The sequence below is a fragment of the Nymphaea colorata genome, chromosome 10, assembly GCF_008831285.2.
Source record: "Nymphaea colorata isolate Beijing-Zhang1983 chromosome 10, ASM883128v2, whole genome shotgun sequence".
NCBI lineage: Eukaryota > Viridiplantae > Streptophyta > Magnoliopsida > Nymphaeales > Nymphaeaceae > Nymphaea > Nymphaea colorata.
This window is the reverse complement of record NC_045147.1, coordinates 8,914,341-8,931,045: the sequence shown is the minus strand read 5'-3', so window position 1 is coordinate 8,931,045 and position 16,705 is coordinate 8,914,341. Positions and strand designations below refer to the sequence as shown.

The 16,705-nt window shown below is 39.3% G+C and overlaps 1 protein-coding gene across 5 annotated transcripts in view; it reads right to left on the bottom strand.

Annotated features, from left to right (window-relative positions):
• Nucleotides 1–9,923, bottom strand: part of LOC116262334 (pentatricopeptide repeat-containing protein At4g18520, chloroplastic) — a 40,442-nt gene extending 30,519 nt beyond the window's left edge. For 4 of the 5 annotated variants that reach the window (XM_031641598.2, XM_031641600.2, XM_050080044.1 and 1 more), the window contains exon 1: nucleotides 7,647–9,923. In XM_031641598.2, the coding sequence (XP_031497458.1) occupies nucleotides 7,992–9,860 (1,869 nt within the window). In that variant the 5' untranslated portion in view covers nucleotides 9,861–9,923 and the 3' untranslated portion in view covers nucleotides 7,647–7,991. Of the gene's footprint in view, nucleotides 1–7,629 lie in introns of all 5 variants that reach the window. The other variant, XM_050080042.1, reaches the window with a different exon arrangement.
• Between the last annotated feature and the right edge of the window lie 6,782 nt (nucleotides 9,924–16,705).

Below are 16,705 nucleotides of genomic sequence, written 5' to 3'. Positions count from 1 at the left end.
GCCGATTGAGCGGCGCAACCCGCTGCCCGACCGCGCCCATCGCTGCGCTTCCTCTGCCCGACGCCTCCGCCAGCCATTGCTGTCATCTTAGCCGCCTGACCACGACCATCATCGCCCTAGCGTCATCGCCTGCCGCCGCTTGCTCGCGTCTCGCCACAGCATCGCCCGCCGCCACCGGCTCGCGTCCTCGCCCGCCGCTGCCTGCTCGCGTCTCGCAGCATCTCCGCCCGTCGCTGCCATCTCCGCCCATCTTCGCCCGTCGTTTCTGCCTGCTCTCGCAGCATCTCTGCACCGCCGCTGCTTCGCTGCTGCCCTGCACCGTAGCTGCTCTCCACCGCTGCTCCGCCGCTGCCTGCCACCGCTGCTTCGCTGTCGTCTCTGGTATCTCTCTTCATTCTTCTTCGTCGGCTTGTGTCTGATCAGCATTGTCAGCTTCGTTCCAGCCGATCAGCCTTATGGATTACTTCGTGCGTTTGACTGCTATTGCTCGATGATCAGCATGTTGTCTTTACATATCTGATTAAATTCCTTGTTGCCTGCACTTCTTATTCCGTGGCTCGGTGTCCTCCTTTGTGTTGAAAGATGTCTGAAATTAGCAGTGGAGCTAATACCTCTTCCTTTGCATCGTCGGGAGAGATGAAGAGTTCCCCATTTTCTAGCATTATCACCAAAATGGAAGGGGGAAATTACGAGATGTGGGCCATGCAAGTAAAAAGAACCTTGATCGCTCATGAGAAGGAACATCTCATATTGGAGCCCGAGCCCGTACAGAAGGTAGGCAAATATACTACTTGGTTTAAAGATAATTTGTTGGTTATGGTATGGATTGTTGGTACTCTTTCTCAAGACATTGCAAATGAAGTCTTGCATAAGGAAAGTGCAAAGGATATGTGGGATTCCCTTGCAGCCACCTATTCACAAGCAAGGAATGAAACAAGAATTATGCAGCTTCATCATGATATTCATCAGATGCGACAAGATGGTCGACCTCTTCATACTTATTATTCTAGTCTCAAGTCCATGTTTGAGAGACTAAATAGCTACTTTCCTGCATGTAAGTGTGAACAACAAAAGGCATATAGAGATATGCTTATGGTAGGGGTATTTCTCTCTGGATTAGACTCTGTTTATGAATCAGCAAAGAATCAGATGCTCACTAGTCCCTCGATTCCTCCTATTGATGAGGCTTATAGTAGGCTAAGCAGAATTCCAATCCCTGCGTCGACTGTTCTTGATACCACTTCTGCTATGCTTGCTACTCGTGGCAGAGGTGGGTCCCTCTTTGCCAGAGGACGAGGATACCGTGGTCGTGGCAATACCACTTCGCGCCCAGTATGTCAGTTTTGTCATCGCATTGGTCACACTGTGGATAAGTGTTGGCAGAAACATGGTCGTCCAGCTGTTGCAAATCAGACTGTATTTACTGATTCTCCAGAGCAGCCTAAGCCTCAGCATACTGTTTCCTCCAGTGATTTACGTGCAGATGATATTATCTCTCAGTTGAGAAACTTGATTGGTGATAGAACTCAACAAGCTCCTGATCCGACCACCTCTACTATCACTACTGCTGCCAGTGCGTCTTCATCTGGTATGTATTCTGACTATACTCCTGCTACTGACACTACAGATTGGCTCATTGATTCGGGTGCATCGACCCATCTCTGTGGAGACAAGGCCCAGTTTACTTCTTATGTCCCTACTCCACCTGGTCGCTCGGTTATTCTAGCAGATGGCAAATATTCTCCAGTTGTTGGACATGGAGAGGTCCAACTTACTTCATCATTGTCGTTGCAACATGTTCTTCATGCACCAGAATTCCCACATAGCCTACTGTCTATCAGTCAGATTACCAGAGATTTAAACTGTCGTGCGATATTTGACTCCTCTTCTCTTGTGTTTCAGGATATACTGACGGGCAGGGTGATTGGCAGTGGCCGTGAACAGGGAGGTCTTTACAGGCTAGTGCATCCCTTTCCCTTTGCTGGGTCTACCTCTGCAGGGTCGTCCTCATCCTCGGCTTATACTTGGCATTTACGTTTTGGACATCTACCGTTTCCGAAACTGCTGCATGTTCTTCCTCAGCTGTCTCCTAAGTCTTCTTTCCAATGCGAGTCTTGTCAGTTGGGCAAGCACCATCGGTCATCCTTTCCTCCGCGGCCCAGTAGAAGTAGCCATTCTGTGTTTGAGTTACTTCATTTTGATGTTTGGGGTCTGAGTCGTACACCTGATCTTCAAGGTCATCGATATTATCTTGTTGCTGTCGATGACCATAGTCGTGTTAGTTGGGTTTTTCTTATGAAGCATAAATCTGAAGTGGGTCATGTAATCAAAAATTTTATCAATGAAATTCTGACTCAGTTTGATACTTGTGTCAAAATTGTGCGCTCTGACAATGCTCTTGAGTTCTGTGCTTCCTCTTTAGAACAATTTTTCAGGGATAAGGGTATCATCCACCAAACCTCTTGTGCCTATACCTCCCAACAAAATGGGGTTGCTGAACGGAAACACCGTCATATTCTTGATGTTGCCAGAACCATTATCATACATAGCCATGTTCCCCATTCTTACTGGGGAGATGCTGTTCTCACAGCATGCTATCTTATTAACCGTATGCCGTCATCTGTGTTGGGAGACCTTATTCCTATCTCTGTCCTCTTTCCTGACAGAGACTTGTTTTCTGTTCCACCTCGTGTTTTTGGATGTGTTGCCTTTGTTCAGTTGCTTGGTCCTGGGCGAGATAAGTTGTCTCCTCGGGCCATCAAAACGATCTTTGTTGGTTATTCCCGCACTCAAAAGGGATATCGATGTTATGATCCTTCTACTCGTCGGTATTACGTGAGTGCTGATGTTACATTTTTTGAATCAACCTCTTTCTTCTCCCCCAATGGAACTCAATTAAGGGCGCCTGAATTGAATGATGAAGTCCATTTTCCTCTACCTCTCATGAGTTGTCCAAAACCAGTAGATCCACGTTTTGGGGCTGTCTACCAACGTCGTACTAAACCTGTTGCGCCTGTTCCATGTGCACCTGTGCCTTCACCCAGCAAGCCCAAGGTAATTCCTGACACAAACTCAACTGACAATTTTTTATGTAATGATGACATAGGAGAATGTCACGAGCATGTTCATGCTCCTCATGAACTTGATATGCCCATTGCTCAAAGGAAAGGCAAACGCAGTTGCACTTTGCATCCTATCTCTGGTCATTTATCCATGGATAGACTCACCCCTATGTACCGACAGTTTGTAAAGGGGTTGTCGGCTATTGCTCTTCCACAGAATCCCATGGATGCTCTCTCTGATCCCAAATGGGCCGCAGCTATGCAAGAAGAGATGGATGCTCTTCAGTCTAGAGGCACCTGGACACTTGTTACTCCTTCAGCTGATGCAGCCATTGTTGGTTGCAGATGGGTCTTTACTATCAAATACAGAGCGGATGGCAGCATTGACAGATATAAGGCTCGTCTGGTTGCAAAAGGCTATACCCAAACTTATGGGGTTTATTATTATGATACCTTCTCTCCTGTGGCACGACATGCTTCTTTACGGATTCTCCTTGCTGTGGCCGTCAGCAAGAATTGGTCTCTATCACAGCTTGATGTCAAAAATGCCTTTCTCTATGGTGACTTACATGAAGAAGTGTATATGCAGCAACCACCAGGGTTTGTTGCTGAGGGGGAGTGTCAGAAAGTGTGCAGATTGCGAAAGGCGATTTATGGTTTGAAACAGAGTCCTCGAGCTTGGTTTCAGAAATTGTCAGAGAATATTGAGAATGAGGGCTTCAGACGCTCTTCGGCCGACCATTCCCTCTTTGTCAAGAAGACTTCTACAGGTACGGTGATAGTTCTTGTCTATGTTGATGATATCATTGTTACAGGGGATGATGATCAGGGGATTTCCAACATCAAGGATGTCCTTGGACAACACTTTGTCACCAAGGACCTTGGTGAACTACGTTATTTCCTCGGTATTGAGTTTGCCAGAAATCAAAAGGGCCTTATCATGTGCCAGAGGAAATACGTTACTGATGTTTTGCAAGAGACAGGGATGCGGGGGTGTCGTCCTGCATCCACGCCTATGGATATCAATACCCGCTTGTATGATGATGATACTGAAGATGTTGATGCGAGACAGTATAGAGGGATTGTTGGGAAGCTCCTATACATCACTGTTACTCGACCTGACATTGCCTATGCTGTTAGCAGAGTGAGTCAATTTATGGATAAGCCCAAGAAAGTTCATTGGGATGCTGCTATGATGATTCTTAGGTATCTAAAGAATTCACCAGGAACGGGACTCTTCTTTCAGAATGGTACCTCACTCACTATATCTGTGTATGTTGATGCCGACTATGCAGGATGCCCCTCGGACAGAAAATCCACTACTGGATTTTGTGTGTTTATTGGATCCAACTTGGTTACATGGAAGAGTAAGAAGCAAACTGTGGTTGCCAGATCAAGTGCAGAATCTGAGTATAGAGCTATGGCTCAGGGTACTGCTGAAGTTATGTGGGTTAGATCTCTGATGTTGGATCTTACTGTCGAAGTGCCTCTTCCTATGCAACTGTTATGTGATAACAAAGCTGCACTGTTTATTGCTAATAATCCGGCTTTTCATGAAAGAACCAAGCATGTTGAAGTAGATTGTCACTATACCAAAGACATGATTCAAAAAGGGTTTGTAAGTACCTCACACATTTCAACTACAGGGCAAACAGCTGATATCTTTACTAAGGCTCTTGCAAGGGGACCATTCCAAAGCTGCTGTTCCAAGTTGAGCCTATTTGACATATACGCTCCAACTTGAGGGGGAGTGTTAAGATGTGTTTATATTCAGTTTTAGGTTTAAGAGGGTACTTTTGTAATAACTTTTCCTTTAGATGGTTCTCTTGTAACTTCTCTCTCTCCTCTAGTCTATATAAAGAGGAGTTAGGGCAGATTTCGAGGTTAAACAAATATTATTCTTTCTAATCTTATCATACTCCATCATATAAATCATTCTCCTCTCAAAATTCTGAACCATCTTCCTATATTGAAGCTAAGCAAAACATTTCTTGGCAACAAGTCAAGGCCAGAGGTGGAGCCGTAGATGGGCTGGTGTGGATAGTTGCCAACACCAGCCCCTCAAGGTTTCTTTATTTTCAAGTTAATATCTTTAAATATTTTCTATGTTGTGTACATGAGTGTCCCATCAAATATGAAAATCAGTGAAGAGTGCCCTCTCCAAAAATTTTTAGTGCTGCCACTACCCAAGGCTATAGAAATTATGGCTCTTGAGCAAAATAAAGTCTGGTCATCATTCAATGCCCTCCTGATGTCGCTCCTATCAACTATAAATGGATTATGAAATCAAGTACATGGTTGATGGCTCAATAGAGAGGTATAATGTGCATCTCATGGAGAAAGGTATGCGCAAATTGAAGGACTAGATTACCACAAAATATTCACTCCAGTTGCAAAACTTGTAACATTAAGATGCTTAATTTCAATTGCCGTATACAATTGGGTTGTGTATCAAATGAATGTATATAATGAATTTTTATGCAGAGATTTACATGAACCAGTGTACATGATTCTTTCACTTGGGCATGATAGTGAGAGGGAGACAAAAGTATGCAAGTTGAATAAATCTTTATAACAAGTGCCTAGAAATTGGTTTCAGAAGTTCTCTACAGCACTAACCAATTATGGATTCAAGGAGTCCAAGGTAGATTACTCTCTTTTCACATACAATGAAGGAAATGTCATCATAGCAGTCATAGACTAATGTTGCTGACCTAATTATGGCACGCAACAAAGAGAGTCACATAGACAAGTTCAATAAATACCTCAACAACACATTTCATATGCAAGACTTAGGTAATCTGAAGTACTTTTTGGATATTCAGTTAGAAAGATCTAAAGAAGGTGTCTATCTTTCTCAGCGTAAATATGTTTTGAATATCATTGAAGAAACATGTTACTTGAACCCGAAACCAACTGAGATGCTAATGGGATAGTATCAAAGCCCCACAAGCTCAGATGGTGAAATGTTGAAAAATCCTTCGAGTTACCATCGTATAGTTGGCCATCTGATCCATCTTACAATAACTCAGCCTGATATCATGTACATTGTTCATATTCTAAACTGATTTATGCAAAAATCCCAGAACCAGTCTCAACATGAATGCTCAATGCGTGTTATAAGATGTCTGAAAAAAAATCCAGGCTAGGGGATAATGTTGTAAAATCAGCTACAAACAAAAGGATCTGCGACGTTGACTGGACAACATGTGAGGAAATTAGGTGGTCAGTACCTGAATATTGCACATACTTAGGGAGGAATTTAATTTCATGGAAGACTAAGAAACAACAAGCAATCTTGAGGTCGTGTCCAAAGGTTGAATATCGTTCAATGGCCAATGCAACATGTGAAATATTATGGTTGAAATCATTCTTGTCAGACTTAAAAAGTTTCTCATTCTGCTCATGTTGAACTGTATTATGATAACAAAGTTACGGTGCATATTGCAGCCAATGCTGCGTTGCATGAGCGTATGGAACACATAGAGATTGACTGCCATGTAATTCAAGACTATATCAAGGCTGCGATCATTCAGGCTGCTCATGTTTCAATAAACTTACAAACTGCAAACCTGCTCGCTAAGGCATTGGCTAAGGACCAATTTTTAATGCTCAAGCACAAACTGGGAATTCTAGTTTTTTGCTCCTAATTTGAGGGGGAGTGTAAGAAAAGAAGTCCAGAAATTTGTAATTAACAATAGAAGCTTCTATTGCACAGAAGTTGGAGTATAGAATCATCATAGAATCGTATTTCAGTCTGTTATACCTTTGGATTATGATTTTATTGAATTTTGTAATATCTATAAATTAAACGGATAAAATATCAGTCATATAAATATATCCATTTATTACTGTCTACTTTTTGAGCCAACATTTTTCTCTGCAACTCTCTGTTGCTCTGTATTCTGTTTCCTCTTTTCTCTATTTGCTCTCGTTCCATATTGCAGTCTTCTACACTTATATTGTCTGATCTTTACCTTTATCCTTGGTAGACTTTCTTGTTTGTAGTCGCTGAACACACCAATCGACCTTTGTCAGTAATTAATGCAAAAAAGAGAATGGGAGCACAATCTAAATTGTGTAGAAAAGAACCTTTCTATTGATAAAATATTTTCTTAATAAGAAATTACCATTTCCAAAGACTTTGGTCGATTCAAGCTACTCTACATAGATTGACTCGCATGACACTTGCTGTTCAAACATCTGAACATTCTTGCAATTTTACATAGTACACGAGATTCAGACAAAATAAAAAGTTTGATCTATTATAGGTACACGAAGTCTCATGATATAGAAGCACAGAAAATCAGTGGCTGATCAGAGATACTTGTCACGGGCATGTGGCTGCAAGTATGGGATTAGATAATCTCTCTCTCTCTCTCGAGTTTCCATTATTGCTAGTATACAGAAGGACAAGCTCCTGACATTATAAATTTAATGTCGGCACATCAATCATAGTAAATAGCTGTCATGTAATCAGAACCAGAGAAGAACATAAAAGAGCACCTGATGTTGTAGCTAAATGAGAGGCATAAGCTATACAATCTCAGAAGTGACAACGGGTTACCAGTATTAGAGGTTTACTTTGTCTTGCAAGCAGAGCAACTTAGATCTTCACCCTCCAAAATGCCGAGTTATGGTGAAGAAATCACTACAAAAAGAGGATATTTGGGAGTAAACACCGTACTTGCAGAAGATATAGCAGTATAATGATGGCTTCAGGACAGATTCTGCTAGCTGCATTATAAGTGGAATGCTCCAACGGTTGAACGAGCGGATTTGTAAGGCTAAACTTTTTTTAATATAAATGAGTATAAAATGAGACAGGACCAAATAGGAACCACATTCAGCACTTGCGATGAAATGTCTCAGCAACTTATTGCTCAAATTACTTTGTAAGCAGACAAAGAAAATGTGGAGATGGAAACCTTATGATAAGCATTGTAATTTATTGCATTCATTTTCCCACTGAGCTTCCCCACATGCATTTAGAACCTCTGAGATGACAAACTCATCTACTTTCATACCTTCTGCTTCCATTCGGTACATGAGTTTCAATGCTTCTTTGCAGAGCCCGTTTCTTGCATATCCCAAAATAAGAGCATTCCAAGATACAACGTTTTTCTTGGGCAATTTGTCAAAGACTTGATACGCATCATTCACGCAACCACATTTGGCATACATGTCAATAAGGGCACTGCCCACAAACACATTTAACAGAGATCCATTCTTGTTCGCTGATGCATGGATCCATTTTCCTTTCCTCAGAGCTTCTATCTTTGTGCATGCTTTGAGTGCAGTTGAATAAGTAAATTGATTTGGCTCTACACCTTCCCATAACATATCATTCAAATATTTTAGAGCTTCAGATCCATAGCCTAGACGGCTGCATCCAGAGATTAATGCAGTCCATGAGATTACATCCCGGGAAGGCATGAGCTCAAGCACCCTTGAACCGTAAACATATTCACCACATCTGCTGTAAAACCAAATAAGTGTGCTGCACACGTATATGTTGCTATGCATTGTATTCTTTAGGATTTGTGCATGAACTTCCTTTCCCTGGTGCAGCAACCCAACTGCCCCACAAGCACTAAGAAGGCTAACAATGGTCAAACTGTTGGCAATTATCCGGCGGCTTTTCATACTCCTGAACAAGCTTATGGCCTCAATTCCAAGCCCATTTTGAGCATATCCAGCAATCATAGAAGTCCATGTAACGGTGTTCCTCTTTGGCATGCCATCGAATATCACTCTAGCATCTGTCACTTGACCACATTTTACATACATAGACACTAATGAACTGCCCACGTAAACATCATATTTAAACATTCCCTTGACCACAGCAGCATGAAGTTGCCTACCACAATCCAAGGCCTTCATATCACCACAAACCTTCAAAATGCTACAAACAGTAAATTCATTTGGTCTTAAACCAGAGGACAGAATGTCATTAAACATTTCCATAGCCTTATCACCATCCCCACTTTGTGCATACGCAACAATCATTGTAGTCCAACAGACAACGTCACGCTTAGACATCCTATCGTACACAGAAACCGCTCCTGCTAGATTGCCACTCTGCGCATAAAAGTAGACCAACGCGCTTTCAACAATCACATTACTCCAATTGCCTTTCACAACACAAGCATGAACCTGACTGCCAAGTTCAAAAGCTGAGCACCTAGCACAAGCATTTAGCACATAAACAAAAGTGGCACCGTTCGGACGAATTCCATTCACCAACATCTCATTAAAAAGCCGAAATGCGTCCTGCAGTCGGCCAATTTTTGTATACCCACCAATGAGCGCAGTCCAGGAAACAACATTTCTTGCGGACATTCCATCAAACACTTTTTGGGCCTCCCACAGTTTGCCAAAATTTACATATAAGGAAATCAAATTGTTCCATATGAACAAAACGGACTTCCCGAATCCCTTCTCAACGAAAGAGTGAATACGTCGACACTCTCTATAGGTAGAACAGGAGCTAAGCAACGAAGCAACAAAATCAACGTCGACATTCGCATCATAATCAGCATCATAGTTATCACTACACTGCTTAAAGGAACAATGAACAACCCGTTTCGGTCGGCAAACGAGGTTCGTATTTGGTTCTTCTGAATATGGTGTCTCCAGCACTGCAACTCTGCGAGAAAATAGCTGACGTCTGCCGAGAACGTTCTTGGTCGCCTCCCATTTACTGCTGCTGGAATTGTGATACAGAAGAGAGAATGGAGATTGTTGCTGCTTGACGGAGATAGGCGCAAAAGAGCTCAGCAAAAGAGAGGCCAGCATAACGAAAAAGATTGGAGAGGCCAACGTTCTTCGAGTACAACGACTCCTAGGATAATCGAGTGCATATCGATATAAAAGGCTGTGAAGTCCCACATTTTTCAAAAAGAAAAAACTTGAATTAAAGTTTGTTTTATATGAAAATAGTTTTGATAAAATCTATTAAGATGTTTATATTTTATTTAAAATAATTTTTAGCAAAAATAAAAGTGTCTGAATCTTGTCCATGGCCCCATTGTTCGGATATTCGTCAGGTGCCAAAGAGTGAATTTTATTTTGTAGAAATTTAATGTCAGTAATTGGTGTGCGACGGCCCCTTTGTTAGGATGTTAGGCAAGTACCAATGAGTGACATTCATTTTTTAAAGAGGTATGAACAGACTAGTTGCGGCATTACTGTTTCAAGGAAGCCAGATCTAATGTTTTTCATGGAAGACTCCACGGAGGCTTCTTTCTTTGTTTTATTGCTTCTTCAAGGCCGTTAATAAGAAGTTGAGTCCAGTTTCATGGACGAAGCTCCTTCTCAAAACCAATTATTGCTTTCGTATTCTTTTTTCATCCATAGCTTTCATTTTTTTTTCTTTTACCTTGCCAGTGGTTGTAGTAGAGAAGTTGAGGATGCCTTCATGAATATTTTCTCCCTCTCAAGACCCAAGATACATGGTCTTAGTCATCTTCATGTTTATTTCCTTTTGTGTTGCATGTTCTTGTTGTCATGGCTATTAAGAGATTGAGACCACCTTAACCGATGTTGCACTCTCTTGGCCTACATGAATTTATTTTGTTTTCCCTCATTGCATTGCATCTTATGCATGGCTCTCGATAGATCTACAAGTTATGATCATTATATGATTAAATTGATTCATTCAATCTGCTTTAGCACATTCATGTTTCCTTTCCTAGTCTTTTATGTGTTATGCTTATGTTATTTTTTGTTTTTTCATGCATACATGCATTGTATTGGTCTATTTCAGGTATAATAGGTTTACACATGTTTATTCCAATGGTTAGAAAGTTTTCTACCTGATTAGTAATAACCTTCATTAGATTTTTCACGTTTTGGGAACCTAGATTCTTTAGTTAAGGTGAAAATCTGTTTTTTGAATAATCCAGATTCTCACATAATTTCAGAAACCTATTTCTCCCAATCCATGTGTTGATTCAATGAACCGTAAAAAGGGCTAGTTTCTTTCATGTGTCTAGTAAATTCCCACCGAATTTTGTGAGAATCTAAGTTATTTTGGTTCTTAATTTGAATGATTTCTTGGAAACTATTTTCTGCCTTTTACAGGTTGTAGAAAATCGATTCTGAAATTTCGTTAACTTGGAAACTCAACAAATCGAGCTCCACAAGTCTTTTTTCTGTTTTGTAAAAGCATTTGTTTTCTAGACATGTCCTGTTTGCAGACACTAATTTTTTTACATCTTAAGACATTCTACTTGATATGACTGCTGCAAACTTATTTACAATAAATTATGATTTTTTGTCATGGCATGCGTCTTCATGTTATGACTTTCTCTGAAGTAATTTGTTGTAATACATAGGCTTGCTTGTCTGATGTATGTAGAGTCTTAGTACCAAATTTTAGGTTAGACCAACCATGTTAGGTAGGCTTTTAGAGGCATCAAAGTAGGTACCCGAGTCATGTTTTCTATTTCTTTGTTTTGCAGAAAAGTATGTTTTTGACATACTGATTCGTCGTCCAATCTTTCTTTAGGTTAGATATGCATTGTTCAATGTGTGAGTATTCTTTGTTCATGTATTTAAAATGTTAACATCAGATTTTGTGGTCCATTAAGCTCGTTCTTCTTGTATTCCAAGTCATTTTCAAATTCAAGTTTCATAATGTTTTGTTTTTGTAACAAGTGGGAAGTACGCCTACTTTCCTTTCTCTATTGCATTTTAGATGTGATTTTCACATGCTATCTTTGGAATTAGTGTCTACAATGTGGGTAAATAGATCTCACCAAGTTTTATGTGGTTTTGAGTTGATTGGTAGGTTGTCTAGACCAATTTTGAAGCATGTTATGCTATGTTCCATCCCAATAGGTTTTGTAACAAGTGTAGCTTGGATTACCTTATTCATCATTGCTTCTAAGTATAATTTTAGTTTGTCATCATTTACTTAAGTATTTCACATCTATTTTGAGGATATTCTTCATGTTTGACATATAATCCTTGATTGGTAGCATGTCGTTTTAAGTTTCTTGCATAATGTTGCATTGCATCTCACATTCATGTAGATATTTGAGGTCTCGTTGGGGAAAATGAATTTGTAATGAACGGACACTTCTCAACTACTTTTTCATATATTCGAACAATTTCGTATTGTGCATATGTTCCAAGTTTTAGTTCTGCTTGTTATGCTCTTGTTTTGAATTAGAATTTAGTGCATATACTTTACTTTCACATTCTATTTGTGTGAATCGTTTGTCATATATGCATACATTTTTTTATTTCTTGTTTCTTCATATGTTGGTTATACACAAATGCCATCACATAACATCATCTTAAAAGCCAATGTGGGTTTGGCACCATGTAGTTATGTGGAGACTTTTACTGGAGAAGATGGAGTACCTTGGCATATTTTTGGGTACTATCTCTAAATGCGGATCATGATTTTCATCATTTTTCAAATTGGCTTTCAACGCCGTTGACTACTTAATTTTCAAATGTCATTTTCGAATTTTGTTCTACGTTCATGTTCAAGCATCCAGTTTCTTTTTCAAGTGATATTTCAAACTTGCATCCTAAATCCGACTTTCATACTTGATTTTCAAGGTTATTACAATTTTCAACTCATGTTTGAAATTGTTTTCTAAAAAATTTGGGTGTAAGCATAATATTTGAAACATTTAGTCATTAAACATGGTTGATTTAGACTTTGGATTGGTTACTTTTAGTAAAGGTGCTAGGAACGACCAATTCTTGTACCAACAGGGCATGTCTTGTCTTTTTTTCATGAAATAGAAGCAAGTATCTATTATTTTTCCACTAAAGTTGCATAAAAGGTTTTTCTCCAAAAATTTTGCATGTAAAAAAGTGGCAACTATGATGGGATGTTCAAAGATGTTTACGACTTGAGCGTAATATTAACAATATTAATGTTTATAGTGATGCTAATTAGGTAAAATGCCCCAATGAACGTCACTTTGCGTCTAGCTATGTGGTGCTTTTAGGGTTTGATACGGTTTCATGGAGTTCGAAAAAGCAGGTTGTAGTGTCTTGATCCGGCGTAGTGGTCGATGTAAAGCTATCACTAATGTTGCCAAGTGTCTTGGCTAGTCATCTTGCTCCACGACCTTGGAATAGAGCCAGGTGTTCCTCCTATGGTATGTTGCAATAATATGATTGCAACCTTCTTAGTTGCCAATTTTATTTTTCATAGCAAGAGCAAACATATTGAGTTTGACATTCATTTTGTGAGGGAGAAAATTGCACAAAGATTATTATATGTCCAACATATATATTCTAAAAAGCAGCATGTTGATGGTCTGACTAAATCCCTCAGTACAAACCCTTGTCATCAAAATTGGGTCAAGCTCAAATGTTGAAGAACCCATGTTCAGCTTGAAGGTCTCCGTTGGAGGTGAAGATAAGAAGGCGAGTCACAATAATGCTGGAGCTGGAATAGGTGGCGATAAAAAGGCAATTTCTCCGGTTAAGAAAAATTTCTCTAGCTTTTAAGAAGGTTATAAAGTTGGCAATTGCACCAACCACTGATATTTCCAGCATGGTCAATTTGGCAGTAGAAAAGAAAACAAAATTTCCAATTTCTTAAGAGATGAAAAATGTGATCTCAATCCAAATCTGTTTATCAAATTTCCGTCTTGTAATCATCATGAAGATCATCAACAATATCTATAACAACTAAAGTTCCTCTTGCGGTGATCAAACAAGTCAAGAGGGTTAGACCTCTATTTGTCGTCATGGACATATATTCTTAGTGATCAAACCATGTTAAGAATGAGCATTTTTTTCTTTATGATTTTGTCAGTAGGCTTCTCAGAACAAGACCTATGGCATATTCATATGCCAAGAGCATTATTTCTGTATACATCCTTGAGGTATGTAAGATAGTCACAAGCAATTATTTGGTGTGGGTTTCTTCAAAAACTTGCTATGATTTTATAAATCAATGACCAAAGCCTATTTGAGAAATAGAGACCCTGAGTTGGAATGGAATGCAAGTCTGAGATCTTTGTCACTTTTGAGAATGGTATAGTTAGAATACAGGTTTGTGACTAAAATGAGATCCCTTCGTTTGCTGGTTCTTTCAAAATAAATTTTGGTGTATTGATCTTTATCTAGAGATCTAGATTTGGAACCAAGCCTTCATCCACATACTGTTGTTTTATATATATATATATATATATATATATATATATATATATATATTAAAATAGTTTAAGAAAACTTATGATTATTTGAAGTCAAGAAAGGATATTTGCTTTGGGTTCAAATTTTGGTTTTTAAAGTTCATTTGAATAGGATTTAGATTTTGTTAGAATTATTCCACCCTCCAGGACTGAGTTCACTGAGCTATGTGAGATGACCTAACCTAATCCAAAAAACTACAGAAGGGTGGCTTGAGATAGTGCATTTCAGCACAGCAAACCAGCTTGGCTTGTGCGAGTTGCGGTTATGTTTAAATTACAGTTTGTCAATTTGTCTAGATCCTAGCATTTGGTCTATATAAAGTAGAATGTATTGAGTCCATAAATTGGAACCGAAACAGACGACGAGTACACCATCTGACGGGATGTGCAACCCATCTGTCTAGACGGTCTACCCACCATCGGCAACCAGCTCTTTTGGTGCAGTGATTATGGATTTTTTTATCTGGATGTTGAGAAATCACATAACTCATGAGGATGATGGTAATCCTAACATAGGCATCGGCGGCACAATACGGGCAGACATAAAAAATATTGTCCATGGATCTTCATGTTCACAGGCATTGAATCATAGGGAGGCGATCTGTTGCTGGTTTGCCTCAGCCATTAGACCAGATCCATGGCCATTACTCAATAACTGGGCCTGTGTAGTTCAGACTGCCATTTTACCATGGAAAAACAGAATGGTTCTTAGGTTGGTGGTCAAGAGCAGAAATGTTGAAACACTCCATTTAGAGAGACATTGCGTCAGTCAAAACCATCATTGGGAAGCAGAACAATTATTGCGATTTATAGTCCACATCTCTCCCTAGAACGAAAGGAAGATTGCTATCGTGGTTGCACTAAATAGATGGAGATCCCTACTCCAACAAGTTGTAAAAACTCATAGTCAGAAAGGATTTGGGTACTTTAAATTATATGACCATGCGATTAGATTTCACTTTCTCTGATGTAATCCATCTTTTCAAAACTTTATGGCTTGACGCCATAAGGTCAAGGAATTAGAAGGCTTTGTATTTTGGGATACTCTGATCGCCTACCATCCTAGACACTTCTGTCTGCTATCCTGGCAATCCATTTTTGTTTAGAATTTCATGTACTGTATCTTTACCTTCTTTTTTTTTGGGTAATAAAAGGGTTAGGGGGCCCTTCTGTATCACAGGTTGCATCGACAGTAGGACTATCTAGAAAAGAGGGAAATCATAAAAGAGACCATTATATTGAAAAATGGTTCTAAAATTTCATGTTTGGTAAGTAGACAAAGCAGAATATGCCTTGTCGCATATTAATATGCCCAGAGCATTATTTCTGTCTATGGCCTTGAGGTATGTAAACTAGGCCAAAGCAATGATGGTGGTTATGTGTTTGAAAAAGGAGTAGTATGGCTTTTATAAATCAGTTGTCAAATGCTTGTTTGAACAGAGACCCTGAGCATGATTTGGATTCCAAAACTGAGATTTTTGTCATATGAGAGAATGATGCAGTTAGATTCTTATGATTAAAGCAAAAAGGATCCATGCATTTGGGGTTTGATAATACTCTGGTCCTGAGCCCCAGATGTATCCAGGGAACTGAGCCTTTATTCACAAGCTATTGTAAAAAAAATAGCTTAGAAAGTTTATGAATGTTTTCAGTCAATGAGGGATTTTGTTTTTTATTCAAATTTTGGTTTTAGGCGTTCATTTGAAATTCTTTTCGAATTTGACACTCTAAGACTGAGTCCAATCAGTTATATGAGATGACTTAACCAATAAAACCATAGAAGGATGTTTGAAAGAGTATATTTTGGCTTCATGAACTGATTTGGCTGGTGGAGACTAAGGAAATATTTAACTTAGTATTTGTTAATTTGTAGGTTTTTGTATTTGGTCTATCTAAAGGTTTCGAAGGGGATCTTGGGCATCCACCAAATAGTTCATGTTTTGAAGCTTTATGATTATATTGGTATAAGTTTTGAGATGACTTTTAGTCATTTGACATACACAAGACCAAGTTTGTTCAAAAAAGATTTTGAAAACATTTTGGGTATAAAGGCACCTCAGAGTAAGCTCGATAGCTAGGGCTGCACATGGAATAGGCTCGAGTTTGACTCGACAAAACAACTTCAAGCTCGAAGTAGACTCACTTAATGCTCAACTTATTTATCTTAAGTTAATGTCTCTCGTTTCTTTTAACTTGTTTAACTCGCTAACTCATTCAGCTGATTTCTTTTAACTAATTCAACTATGAAAGACTATCAAACAGTGAGTGCTAGTCAAGACAAGACAAATTTAAGCGAGTCGATTTTTTATAACTCTAATTCAACTTGTTTAACATTTTGAGCATAAATTCAAACTCAATTTCAACTTGTTTATAAACAAGTCTAGCTCCAGTCAAGTTTGTACGAGAGAGTTTTGAGTTGGGCCCCAGTTGGCTCTGCTTGTTCCGATGCAAGCCTATAGAGATAGGTCT